Below are 14,057 nucleotides of genomic sequence, written 5' to 3'. Positions count from 1 at the left end.
GCAGAAACATTTATATCAACTCTATACTCGGCGTCAACTTTTTCGTGCCATCATGTTGTCCGGGCTAGCGTGGTCTCTGCACTGCCGCAGCTCCGCACTGTAGCAAGAGCACGTGGCTTGGTCGTGCGTGTAACTTAAATGCGCTCTCGTGCAAAGGAGGAGCCCAACGAAGCCACACGTGCACACAAGTAGCCTCAACAGTGTTGAAACCATGGATGTAGGGGCATGACGCCACCAGAGGCTAAGCCAGAAGTGTGTAGGGACACGCCCTCAACAATGACCAAAAACCACAGCTGTTTCGGTCACCTATGGGAGCCCGGCGCCCGAGGGTGACCAAGCCAGCTGTGGTCTCGGTCGTTGTTGGGAGCGTGCCCCTTCACACTTCTGGCTTCACCTCCGGTGGCATCATGTTGCCTCCAGAACCTTCCTACCTCCATGGGTGAAGAAGTGCGGAATGTATGCTAGCCCTTGCAGCGTGGCACCGAAAGGTAGACGCCGAGCACACATCTTGCAAAAATCTACTTTGCAAAGTAGAAAAAAAAAAGATATGCTACATTATGCGGGCCAGCAAGTGTGCAAGACTCGAGTGGTTTTTCTTCCCAGTGTCTAGTCTTTTAAACGCTGCCCGCAAGTTTAAAGCCAAGGAGGCTTGGGATTCCGAATGTCAAACAACGGTCGAGTCAGCCACATTTCCCCGTTTCTGTAGGTAAAAGAACCTTTGGGCCCGTGCAAACGACAGTACAGAGTACAAACGTATTCATATTGCCATACGGGAAGTGATCGATCACGTCTTGCTGAGCGGACGTTCGAGATCTCCAAAGTGGTGTGGCAAGATCTGTTCACCATAACATACCCTCGAATGACAGCCCACCCCCATCTTTTTTTTTCAAACACCAAAAGATAGTTCACCCCTAGTTAATCGTAAAGTTTGGATCAATGATGAACTTGGCGTAAATGCAACAAGTTTGGCAGGGATACATTATCTAAAAATACAATTTTTTAAACTTTCCTCGACTGCACTCTCAAAGTTAGTCCACACCTTATTTTCGCTCAATTTGCTCTCCATTTTAGGTGGGCTATCTCTCTGGATATTACAGGAGTTGTTTCCTGGTTCAATTGAACCGAATGTTTCCTGAATTTTTTCATTTATTATTTTAGGGGTATGGAAGGTCAGCCCTGCAGGTACACTTGTCTGTATGGGCTCCCATCTTTCCACAGAACTCGCACAACCTCCATGCTTCCTTTTTTCCCCCCCTCTCTTAAGTGCAATAAAGTGAGAAGTATGCTGTTGAAATCACGCTAGACAAGGCCTCAAAAACAAACGTTACACTCCAAAGCCTGTGTGAAGCCTACCGCTACTCAAAAACGCCCCCCCCCAAGAACTGCGACTATTTCAAGGATGTTTGAAGGACGAGCAATGCAAATTTTGAATGCAAACTGCTACTAACCAAATTTAATTACAAAAAAATATTAAGACAAATGACGAGTAAATGCCACTTGGCACATACCGAAAGAGTATGGAGACCTTCAGACAAATGTATTTAGTAAGTGGAAAACCATGCACTCTGCAGGCTTCGCATAACAGAACGTTTTTTTAAAGCATGAAACACTTATTGACGAACCCCCTAATCTCAAAACTTTGTCCATCAGGTTGTGCGCTTTCCCATCAGGGGGGACACTGATTAGAGATTTAACTTCTGAACTACTCAAGTGATCAGAATGAAATTTGCAGAGATTTAACATCAGATGTATATGTATTGTGCAAACTTTTGCTCTCTAGGACAATTTAATATACCTGCATTAGAAGATGCGTCACTCTTCGTTAAGAAATCTATGATATGCAAATGAAGCTATTAAGCACCATTTTGACTGCTTGAATATAAAGTGGGGTATGTGGGACTCCGGGCTATCTAGTTTTTATATAACTCAAATGTAAATATTTCAGGAAGAGTTATTACCTCAAAGTATGTGATGCATATCTGTCCCATTCAAAATATAGTTTTTAAATTTCACTTTAGGAAAACTATCGTTTGGTTATTACATAACTTGAATTAATTTTATGAGTTTTTATGGGTTGAAATTTTAAGGGGAAAATAGCTATGAGCTTGTATTTGTTTTGTTATTTTTCATGCTCAAAAACTAAAATTTTAGACAAAGGATGGAAATCTAAACAGTATTTGTGTTTATGTCACTTTTTTATTACGAAAGATGGTATAATATAGAAATATAGTTGCATAGCTATCTGCTCTGAACTGTCCCTAATAATATAACATATGAAAATGACAAATTTATAAGTAATTTCAAAACGATAGTTTTCCGACGAAGACAGGACCAATTACGTCTTTGAACATTTGCAATTTTTTTTTTTGCACTTCACCCAGGTTAACAAAATTTGGCAGCAATGTTCTTAGCATAAACAGAAACAAGCCCTGTAAATGTCATTTAAATCGGACCAGTGCGTCAAACATTCACTTTTTTGGACAGTGTCCCCCCTTGAGGGTGTAAATAATTAATTTCTAAAACCGAAAACCTTAAATTTGAAAAATGCACTTTTTCGTGATTTGATGTGACCCAACATGATGCGACTGGTCACATGATGCTACGGTGTTATCTGTTTGCTACATTTGACAGAAATGATGGCACGTAACCTGACGTTATGCAACATGGTCAGGCGATGCAATGTCACAGTGTCAAGCACAGTGACATCAGCTTCCACAGTAAATTTAGCAGGAAAACTGATATCGGGTCACGTGACCTTACATCAGGGGACACCCATTTCCCGCTAAAATTGGAGGGGAAATGATTAAACAACATTGTCTTGTTCGTGCCCCGAAACGACTGCATGACATCTTCTAAACAAATGTGAACAATTGCTCCTCAACTGCCGCATTCCATGCATTATAAAACTTGAGAGACAAAGGCACTGTCAAATTATTTTTTTTTTATTTAATCTCCCTAGAGCAGTTTGCATTGTTCCAGGAAACTTAATAACATTAAAAAATAGGTTTTCAGCATATTTGCAGCAATGGTATGAGGAGGGAGATTAGGAAATGACAAAAAAGAAACCGCAAGGAGAAACATGTGAGGCTGGGCAAAAGAGAACTCTGATCAAGCATTGAGTTGTGGTATTCACAATGTACAGTGCACAAGACAGGAGCTGTTGCAAACCTTTTTTGCAGGTCATAGGCCAGTATACCAGCACTAGCAGCTGTCTTCAGTATGTTTGGTACATTGGTGGACAACCATAAATGGACATGTAGTTGTATATACTGAACTCTGTGACATACGAAAGCCACAGATTTTGCAGTTTCTATAACCAGATTTAAACACGAGGCCACTGACCTAAGAGGCCTCCATAAACAAAGTAAACGAATTGTTGAAATTTTGAGTTTTCTTACAGCTATAGAAAGCGGCTTCTTGACACTAAAAATAGCTTGGAACCCGTCCTAAAAATAGTGTTCTGCCATTCAACTTTTGATACAAGTGTTCTTATGTGTTCTAGTTAAAAATTAAAAAAAAAAGGACACTTTTGGCGTGCAAACTAGTAATTTACTTTCGTCTAAACGAGAATGATGCATGGTGTCAGAAGTGGAAAAATCATCCCCTTGCATCATAAACCATCTTCTGCAGCCAGAACCATTCAAAATGAGGGAGCATGCTGTCGCAAATCGCAGGAACGTCAGGCAGAGAATGGAACTCCTTTTACTGGCCACAGGACCCAAAGGACCTTTCAGTCTGCAGTACAAAGCCACCATCCTTCTGAACACCGCAAGACAAGAGACAATTGATGTATTTAACACCGTTGGGCCGACAGTAGAAATCAAGAATCACCGCGGCCTTGTACACGAAGATTCAAGGTGCACTGTTTCTTCTTAGATCCAATGAACACATGAGCACTAGGCGTTCCGGATGGCAACAAAATGAAGGAAGTTTAGCAAACCCAGGGAGTCAATGTGACGCAATCAGGCCGTAAGGAACAAGTGGGTGGCCTCGAGAAAATATTCCATGAAAGAAGAATCTGACATCGAGAATGATGGACGATATTGCTGTGGACATAAAACTAAAGTAGTGCCTGATCCTCAAAACAAAGCGTGGAATGACTTAAGATCTAAAGACTGGCGCGACTCAATGTTCTTTAAGGGGGGACATGGCCTCGGAATTCCAAAATTTCAGAAAAAATGTTTTTTTCAAAAATTATATGTTTATGTTTATTAACTTTCAAAGAATGGTTTCAGAAAATTTCATTTATAAACATGCAGGATTTATCTCTCAATAAATTATTTTCGACTTGTCGGCAGCCCTCCGAGTCAGCAGGGAGCAAGTTTTGTGTGTTCTTTTTTTTTTAGTGCTGCTTCATACTCGTTTAACATAGCCAGAACATTTTACCCTCATTGAAAGCGCCATTTACTCTAGATTTCGCCCATTGAAGCTTTCAAAGTTTAAAAGTATCAAGTGCCAGGAAAACCCTTTACATTCAAACAGAAAAAATCCTGAAAATTTGATATGAGCAACCTTATTGGTTGAGACCCGAAACAGGGTTTACGATTGGTCCTTCCCAATGACGTGATATTGTTTCATCTTCAGTAACAGCCTTTCACAGACCTTCCACTTCAGATCATATTTCTGCTTTGCTGCTCTTCCTTAGTATGATTTGCCTCTTAGTTCTTGCCAGTTTATCCGTCAAGGAATGCTGCTACTAAAGTTAGCTTGCCTATAAATGACACAGACTGGTAGCTATTGCCAAAGGAACAACAAAGTCTTAAAGAGGAAGGTGCTAACAATGTCCCAGGTGATTTTGCCTGCCTCGGGCTCATAGAAAAGGAAGAAACCTGAAGTTGAAACTTCAAATGCATTTTTCTCCGTTCCACTTTTTGGCAGGAAATGTGATATGAGGAAATGTATCATTTGATATTTTGAAAGTGTAAAGATTTCATTCAGTGGTGTCCTGGACTGAAATTTCCTGAGGAACAGGCTAAGGAACTCATATTCTGAAAAAGTTAACTTCTTCATGACAAAAACTGAATATTTTAAAACACAGAATTTTGGTAAAATCCTTTGCACATTTTGGATGTTATTGTTTTTCTCTAGAATTGCATTTTCTACAATTAATTTTTACCTTAACTTGCACTATAGGTATTCTACTTCACATTAAAACAAACGTTTCGTGGGTTGCAATTATTATATTTTTTAAATACATTTCCTACTGGAGTCACTTTTTTCTGGAGCTTTTTCAGCATTGTGTGTTGTCGAATTGGCCCACAAGACTGAAACTTTAGATGTCATCAATCCTAATGGGGTTCAGTTCACCCTGAAAGTTTGAATCAATTTAAGGGAACGGTTCAAAAGTTGACCCTCCCAGGCCATGTCCCCCCTTAAAGGCACTGTTTGGAGAGAGTAGTGTAACGTGGAACCCACCCTCAAAGCTAAGCTTGAAGGTCAATGGAAATGCCATTCCCCACGCCCTATCCACTCTTCTCAACAGCGTCCAGCCTAGGGAAGACGTGTTCGAAGCTCACAAAGCAGAACCGCTTCACACTGTGTTACAAGCCAAGCTGGCATTCGTAATATCGAAAAAGTCAGTGCATAGAGGCTCAGCCTACGACGATTCCTTCCAACAAATCTAGCAGTCTTCCTTGCAAGATTAGTATCCATTTTTTTTTCAAAAGTGAGGAAGATGACGTATTGAGAGTGCCGTCTGATTTTATGAAACCACAAGGAGGACAGCATCAATTGGTCCAACATCATCTTGGTGTGCGGACTACATCTACTGTGGTTCACACAAGAACGATCGGTCCCGTTTGAAAGACCACTTGCTCGGATTTGAGTAATCACTCGTACAAAACATCTGCGGCGGTTAAGTGACGCTTCCAACATCCCGCACCCGGAAGGGTTCCAGTTATTACGGTTAGGTGGGTCAGGCCAAGCGAGTTCCCCCGGGAAGCAAAACAAGCCAGACGGGTGATGCACAGGCCACACACGCACACAAAGCCAACCACTATGCGAGGTCAGAAAAGAGAAAAACTCCTGCCCAAACATGGCGAGTCCCGTGGTGGACAGAATGTGACTCCGACCGGTGGGTTTTTTAACCGCGTCCTTGTTTCTAGTACCTCGATTTCCTCTGTGTCATGCTGTTGCCCACCACAATCCTGGCAGCAGCACGCCGGCAGAGCTAGATACGACAGACGTCGGTTCTTTTGTAGGTCGCTCTTCAGCTCGACAGTTCCAGTAAGCTCTGGCAGCCGGGAGCTGGGGCACTGCAAAGACGGCGCCTCTCGCGTTCACGCGTCTTTCGCGCCGAAACGCCTAAGACCAGCCAAATTTTTTGCAACTTCGGGACTTTTTTCGATGGCCCGGCGGTGTACGACGCCAAATGCACGAGTCGAAGCTGCATTCCAGGTACCGTAAGCCTCAAGCCCCTATCATAGGTACGCAATAAACTGGCGCTGCCCTTCGTAAGACGACCTAAAGTATATGTCATACTGTCGGTCTTTTTAAAGCGTGCCCCGTACACGGTCGGCTTGCGAACGAACTACCTTCCGACTCAACTCGTGCGCCAGTGCCGCTCGCAAAGGTTTTCAGTCGTCAGGCTTCGGATTTGGGCAGGAGTTTTTCCGCCATTCTCGATCACTCGGAAACAGTGACGAGCGAGGAGCAACAGACGGGGGCGGAGTCTCCTTACCTCCAGCTGCCTGGCAGCCTCCTCTGTCTTGCTGAGCAGAATCAGCTTCTGCCTCAGGTTGCGGTAGTAGATCTCGCTCATCATCTCGGCACGCTTCTTGGCCGCCTCCGAGCGAGCCTGCAACCAAAAAAATAATAAAAAAAGAATGCTGCCGTCACTCGTTGCTAAACCTCTTTGCCAGGGCAACTAAGAACATACACAAGCTCCAAATTATTGTAGCTACGCTCTTTTTTGTACGTGCATTTTTTATTTTTGTCCACAAGAAGCTATACGAAGATGAAAATGAGAATATGTTGCATATACGTAAAAGTAATGGGAATAACTACGCACCAACAGCAATATTAAAAAAAAAGAAATAACTAATAAAATTTGGGTTGTGGACAACTTTCCAACACTGTTTAAAAAATAACTCGGCTGAGCTCACGCTAACATGCACTTTAAGAAGGCTATTTCATTTCTCTATCGGGAGTATTCACTGGACGCCATATTTGAGGGCAATGTTTAGAGCGCATGCTCGGAATGAGCTCACGTTAATAGGCTGCTATGACCGGCAATCTTGGTGGTGCAGAATGCACGTGGCGAAAGACCTGTCGAAGCATGCCGTGAGCACGCGCTCAGCAGTCGCGTACACAGCTATGGCCGCCAGTGAATACTCTCTATAGTCTGTTTGACGTGTATGAAACCTGGTTTTTGAAAACGACTTTACGCGGGCAATGTAAATTCAGCGGAGGCTCGGTAACAGTGCCACACCACGCATTTCTGCTAACACAAAGGACTGTGCCTTGATTTCCTTCCTTGCTTGAAACACTAATGACAAAGAGGTGTTTGCAAAGTACCGAGCACCCTTTACATTTAGAGGTAATTTAGACTTAGCTATTAGGAACAAAAACATCACCACCCAGTGCAATGCAATGCCTCATAGCTTACAAGAGAACTTTACCTGTCGTTTCACAATTTGAACAAAAAAAAAGAAAAAAAAGTCACGTAAGTTTGTTGCAGATACGTGCTAGGTGGCAAGGTAGGGGCTTGCTAATATTCTTTCAAAATGGCTAGGGAAACACCAATGTTTTACGTCTATCCTTTCCAGTTCAACATGTCCCACACCGAGGAACTGCCTAAAACAACTGCAAGAGGAACACTCACAATGACCATGAGGCAGTTCTTGGAGGTGATGTACCGCACCACGGCCGCACCAATGGCCTTCTTGAACTCCTTGTGGGCGGAGTCGTCCTTCGAACTGCCACAACAACAGGAGAAACGCGGCCAGACGCCACAGGTCACGCCCACCTCTCCTTTGGAAAGGGGATGACCCCACCAGTGTGTTCTCCCGAGAAACACTGTTTACACTTTATTTTTGTACTTGTGGTTCACTATCACTGAGGCTTTGGCGCTTATAAGCACATTCAAATAATCAAAACAAAAAAAAAAAAGTAAAAAAAAAAAAAAACAGAACACACTATTTAAAAAAATAAATTAAGTCTCGGAAGACAAAAGTGTTGACCCCCCCCTCCCCAAACCCATCTCCTCTATTTCTCCGTAACTGTGCACAAAAACCAAGTCTTTGCTGACTATAGGCACATACAAAGAAATAAACAATAAAAAAAAAAAAAAAAAGGAACACTATTTGGAGGAATAAAACAGAAATAAATGAAAACAAGGATTGAAAGACGAAAGCATAGTAATCCCCCAAAACCCCAATTTTCATAAACCCCAACATGCCCTAAGGTACTTACTATTCCCTAAGGTCTTCTGGCACTTCCAGCTCGAACTTCGTAAAGGTGCTCTTAGTGATAGGAGGACTGCGGAGAAAACAAAACAAAAAGCGAATGAGGCCACATTGGCAATCCTTTGCATAAAGGTTCAGTCAACAGACAGCAGCAAGTGCATCGCTGTTAAATTTTGAGCGCACGGCAGGGAGGAAATATGTGGTTTGTTGACAACAAGAACTGAGGCCAGATTCACGAAACGATCTTACGCCAAAAATGTGCGTAAGACAAAACTTAAGAACAAATCCGTATTCACGAAAAGTTTTGCGCAGGTTACGACGAAATCCTACGACAGCTCCGAAGCTGTCTTACACACTTCTTACAATCAAATTAGCATGGCCGACAGCGTCGCTCAGTTGGTCGCGACAACCAACGGATTTTATTTTTCTACGTGCGCTTCTCACGCGTCCCGACTTCAAGCAGCAAGAAACAAGTAAAAAGTACTTGAAACAGACCACGACGAACGAACAAGAACGCTGGATCCACAGACACCCGGGAAAAACTCCAAGGGCCACGAGTATGGACTCCGACCGATCGGCAGATAGGCCTAGCAGGCACTCCGACTCGTTGCAGCGATGATCTGACGGTCCTTGGCGAAGACCGTCTGCCCACGACCGGCTGGCAGGCTGAATGGAATATGCCCGCGCGACCCTTGTGAACCCTTCCCGTATTATAGTTTGATCGCTGACCTCAATTCTAGATTAAGAGGTCAATCTCTTCCTCTTGTCATCTCCTTGTTTTCCAAAGCAACGGTGACGAACGCTGTCGTCGAAAAGGGGCTCTCATCGATTCTATCTCTGTTTTGTGTGATATCAAGCTCAAATAAACGCCGTATGAATTACCTTTGCAACATGGTATGTACACTTTGTTATTAGTATTCCATTTTATTCTGACACGACTGCACCTCACAGTCGATCGCTGTAACAGTTCGTGGGTCGCAATGCCGGTTCAACCTTTCTTCGCCGGGTATCACGTCAGCATCGAGTTGCAATTGTAAAGGATCGGTCCCGAAGCGCTTATCAATTCGCAGTCCAACAGCGCAAATCCAGCACTTCGATCAAACGCGCGCGTCCGTTCCGTAGTGTGAACAGGCATTTACGTGGCTCTTGCTTACACTGTCATAGTTCAAACGTATCTTTTTTAACGTCGGCTCGCTCCTGCATCTCCGAGGCTGCAAAAAACGCCGCGGCAATTTGTTCCCATCTACGTCGCTCTGCAAACGACTGCGGGCCGTCTTTTACCTACGATGACAGTTGTGTTGACTTGGTAGCGATCGAGCTTGTAGCAGTCAATGGGGATGGTTACGCATCCCGGCCTCGGCATTCCGGCGAGTTTAAATCGTGTTAGCGTCGATATATCACTGCACGGATACGAACCCCAGACCAGCGGTGGCAAAAAGGCCGCCTGTGTTTGTTATGAAAAATCCACGTGCTCCGAACGGCTCCGAACAAATGCCGAGCTCTCCGATTAATTGTTCGTGCTGCCGAAGACGCCGTCGCCATAGCAACAGCATCGGTAAGTTTTAGTTTTTCCGTACAACAACGTCGCTTTCCTCCTCTCACTTAAGAACGCGTTCGTGAATACCGATTTCTCCTCTTCTTACGATGTTCTTAACTTACAAACTTCTTAGCTAAGTTGTCGTAAACTAAGAAGCTCTTCGTGAATCTGGCCTCTGAGCCCCCTCTTGAAACTGGAGGTCAAAGACGCACTTGTTCAACGTCAACCCTCCCAATGCTCTCTGGCACAGAATGCAGAGTTTGCTTGCGCACAGACGTAGCATCTACCCGAACTGCCCTATCTTTTAAATTTCACCAGTCACATTATCAGTGATGCGACTGATTCAAGTCGTCTTGGAGAAGGTCTTAGAACAGGCCTTGGAGAAACCAAGAAACGATTTTCGGAGCGGCAAAAAGAGCACAAGTGCACAGTTAATTTTGATTCATACCACTGCAAATATTCCGTTAAGATTCATGCATTGGCCTGTCCAATTAGAGGGCAATGTCTACTTTGCATTCTCACTTATGTGCAACCTTTTGTTAGCGATTCCCTCGAACACAAAACTAGCACTTAGTTCTGTAGAGAAGCACCGGACAAGGTAACAAGATGACGACCATCAAAAGAAAGCATGAACTGCGGTTAATGGTCATTTTAGGTACAAAATCCCACTGAAATATGTTAGAATACAATAATTTTGAGCACCTAAATTTATGTTTCCTTTCTAGACGTTGTAAAAAAAAACTGCAGTTCTTAATTCAAATAAAAAAACAAAGCTCTTGTCTGATTATAAAACAATTACATTTCATATGTAGAACTTCACAAGAAAAATTGGCTTCCGAACGATTAATAAGTCTTCCTAAAAACAATTTCACCAAACTCGTTAAGGTTGTCTATCATATATACAAGTCAAAGTTTTATTCAGAAATCGTCATGTCTTGCTCTGGAGGAATGCTTTCCCCTTAGTATGAAAAAGCACTGAGACAAAGCAATATACGCAAGATCGCTGTGCCTACTCCGCGGTTGCTGCTTTACTGCAGTACACCAGTGTGCGGCGAGAAGCGCACTCAACAAAGCTAACTAAGCGGGCAGAACAGAAAACGAACATGTGAATTATTATGGAACTTCGGAGTACAGTCAGTGTTTGATGCGAAGTCAGATCGAATAGCACGTTATCTGATACGACCATGAAAACTCTCACAATTCTAACGTACCATCTGGTCAAGTTGCAAGGCCTAAGCGACTATATCTACAGTATAATTAAAGTTAAATTAAGTTTTGGAGCAATGTTGGCACAAATTCATCATATTTGGTAAAATATTGCAAGATGTAGCGGGGTAAGCATTTTGGCACAAATGGTGCAGCTATCACATCACCGCATTAGCAAAATGACCTCAGAAATCAGCAAGGACAATGCTGGCGAGAATTACGGATAATGACAGCACAGCTACATTGCTCTGCCACGAGCGACAGATGGATGGTACAACACACCCAAGGCACAAAAATCAAGGCGTCCCAAACAATCCATAAGCTCTTGAATGCACATGCAGTGAGTGACCTTATGCCATCGGACAACAGCGACACTACCCGGTAAGCCATCAGAAAGATAGCGACAATACATCTGGAATATGCAGCAACTACAAAGGGGGAACTCCCAAGTTAACCGCTCTAGGCCACACTATGAGCACCTTTTTACATAGTTCAGGTAGGTATGTTAACAAAGAATAAGAAACAACGCAACTTTTTCTCTAAATCTGCTCGTCGTATTGGTATGGTCATAAACCGTCCCCTTTTTGCAGGTCAGTCTTTTTGGGTCTGACGAAACTAGCAGAAGAGGTCTTTCCCCAGAGAAAGAAAGAGACCCACTTGACGTTCTTGGGGCGCAGCCGGTCCCCCGGCACAATCTCCGAGTAGGCAGTATCCCAGCCCTGGTACTCCACCACGTGGAAGTCCCCCTTGGTCATCTTGACCATCGCCTCCCACCAGCCAGAGGCCTCCTGGTCGTTCGCCTTGGAAAACACCTGCGCCACACAATGGTTCAGTGGCACCGCCTGGCAGCTAAGCTAAATGACCCCAAAAAAAATAAAATAAAGACAAAGCATGCAGGAAAGAAACCCATCTTCACATTAGGCTGTGTTTCGGTCACACTGTAACATAGTTGCATGCACTGCCCTGTTCTCAAACCGCAAAAAAAAGTGGGGAAACTCAGTTAATTTTGAGTGTACCTTCCCCACTCATATGCCACAAAAAAAAAGAAAAAAAAAAAAAAAAAAAAAGCCTTGCAAGGTATGTTGCACAAACGAACCCGCTGCATGTATTGCCTCTCAAAGGCACCAACGTCGTTGTGAAAGGCGTCTCTGCAAAAAAATGCTGTCGAGGCAGAGAGGAACACAAGGTTTGTGTCTTTTGCTGTCTCATGCCCCAGCTGACCCCGCCCTTTCGTCTCCTAGCTTCCTCCGGAGCACGTGCTTGCTCTCTTGCCCCGTGCCTTCTGCACACGCTCCCACTAGATGTGCAAGCACGCTCGCTTAACACCACTTAAATATTGAGGCCTTAGAGCTGGGTATTCTATGTCCCCTATCCAAGGCTAGTGCAAGACAGACTGGACACAAGTGCTGCGTTGGGCTTGACTGGGATTCGTGCTCGATCGGCAAGGACATGTGTTCCGTCGAATGCGGTACACAGGCGACGCTTTTCCATAATGGAAGCGCATTTCAGAAGGCTGCTACGATCTGGCTGTACGTTGCATTCTGCATTAAAAGAAAAGGGGAGGGCTGGCAACGAACCCACCTCCACTTCCTGCCCCTCGGTGATTTCGGGCTTTTCTCCGTCCTTGCACGGGGTGGATGGCAGACGTATCCTCTGGAAGGGGAACTTGTTTGGGGGCTGCCAGCTGCAATGCACACGAAAGAAGAAAACTAAGCATTCGGGGGATCCGAGGCCGGTAGGACAACAGGACGGTTTCTATCCTTTAGGCCAGCTTCACACAGGGCAGCTTTCCCGGCAATTTTGGGGTTGCTCGCGAGTTGTTTCCCATAATTCCAAAGACCCCCACCCTGCAACACAAACTGCCAGAAATGAGTCCGGCTCGAAACAGGCAAGCAACTCCAACAACCGGGAGATGTCTGAAGCGGCAGCAGCCAATTGGGGACGCAATATTTTCGTGCGGTGGTGACAGAGGGATAAAAATTAATTGCTGGAAACCGTAAATAAACCTTCAAGACCGACGACCAGTTCGCGCTTTCCACTTTTCCCCCGCTTCCTCCTCTCCCCCTTTCTACACTATCCACCGTCGCCTATTTCCTCTTCCCCCATGGTGAAGAGGATCTTCTGCCTTGCAGAATCTCGAGTCTGGTTGCCGGCCTTTAACCATTTAAAGTCTCGAACGAATGCCCTATTATGCAGACACTGAAGAATGAAAATGGCAGGGAGGCCCTTCAGTCGTCCCAGCTCCAGCGCGACCTTCTTACCTTTGGTAACGCAAATGTGTCTAGTGAACAATAAGTGCGCATATATAGCCGATGCACGACCAAACGCCACGAGCGCATGCTGGAAGTCGGATATTCAAAGTAGATGTCCTGCTGCTCTCGTCGTTGTCAGCGATTAGAGAGGGATAATCTCGTTCTCAGTTTTGACTCGCATGCCAGCGTACTTTCCATCTGCATGTTTTCGTTTACTTTCTGACACTGCAGCTGGCATGCTTAGGTACACTTCACACGGCACGAATTTTCCCGAAATTCCCGACTTGCCGACGAGTTGTCGCTTACTGCATTACAAGTCGCTGGGCTCAATCCAGATTAAAACAGGTAACTAGGTTGGTGCAACTCGCGAGTGATAACGGCGGCAGCAACCAATCGGTGGCACCCTATTTTTATCTGTCTCCCTGTTGATGTGCCAACGATAACTGAGGATGGGGTCTGACTGTTTTGATTATTGAATCATTTTTATGAGGTAGTGACTTCACAGGAGGTCAGCTAGCATTCATAACACTGCTTACGAAAACACATTATTACTGCATACGTTAACGTCTAAACAATGAGAGCAAACTGTATATGACAAAACACAGCAGTTCTTTGATACGAACGTGAGAAACTAGAGTTGCGGCCGAACAAATTTCT

General features: G+C 44.3%; 1 protein-coding gene across 10 annotated transcripts in view; it reads right to left on the bottom strand.

Moving 5' to 3' along the window:
* The window catches only part of LOC120840895 (fragile X mental retardation syndrome-related protein 1), a 47,353-nt gene that overhangs the window by 23,454 nt on the left and 9,842 nt on the right, over positions 1-14,057 (bottom strand). For 4 of the 10 annotated variants that reach the window (XM_042294123.1, XM_042294126.1, XM_042294129.1 and 1 more), the window contains exons 3-7: positions 12,730-12,832; positions 11,806-11,960; positions 8,413-8,478; positions 7,823-7,916; positions 6,680-6,796 (exon numbers count right to left, since the gene is read on the bottom strand). In XM_042294123.1, the coding sequence (XP_042150057.1) occupies positions 6,680-6,796; positions 7,823-7,916; positions 8,413-8,478; positions 11,806-11,960; positions 12,730-12,832 (535 nt within the window). Of the gene's footprint in view, positions 1-6,679; positions 6,797-7,822; positions 7,929-8,412; positions 8,479-11,805; positions 11,961-12,729; positions 12,833-14,057 lie in introns of all 10 variants that reach the window. The other 6 variants (XM_042294122.1, XM_042294125.1, XM_042294128.1 and 3 more) reach the window with 2 other exon arrangements.

The sequence above is a fragment of the Ixodes scapularis genome, unplaced genomic scaffold (assembly GCF_016920785.2).
Source record: "Ixodes scapularis isolate PalLabHiFi unplaced genomic scaffold, ASM1692078v2 PGA_scaffold5__190_contigs__length_132052651, whole genome shotgun sequence".
Taxonomy (NCBI): Eukaryota; Metazoa; Arthropoda; class Arachnida; order Ixodida; family Ixodidae; genus Ixodes; species Ixodes scapularis.
Note: the sequence above shows the minus strand (reverse complement) of the source record. Positions and strands in the feature narration are given on the sequence as shown.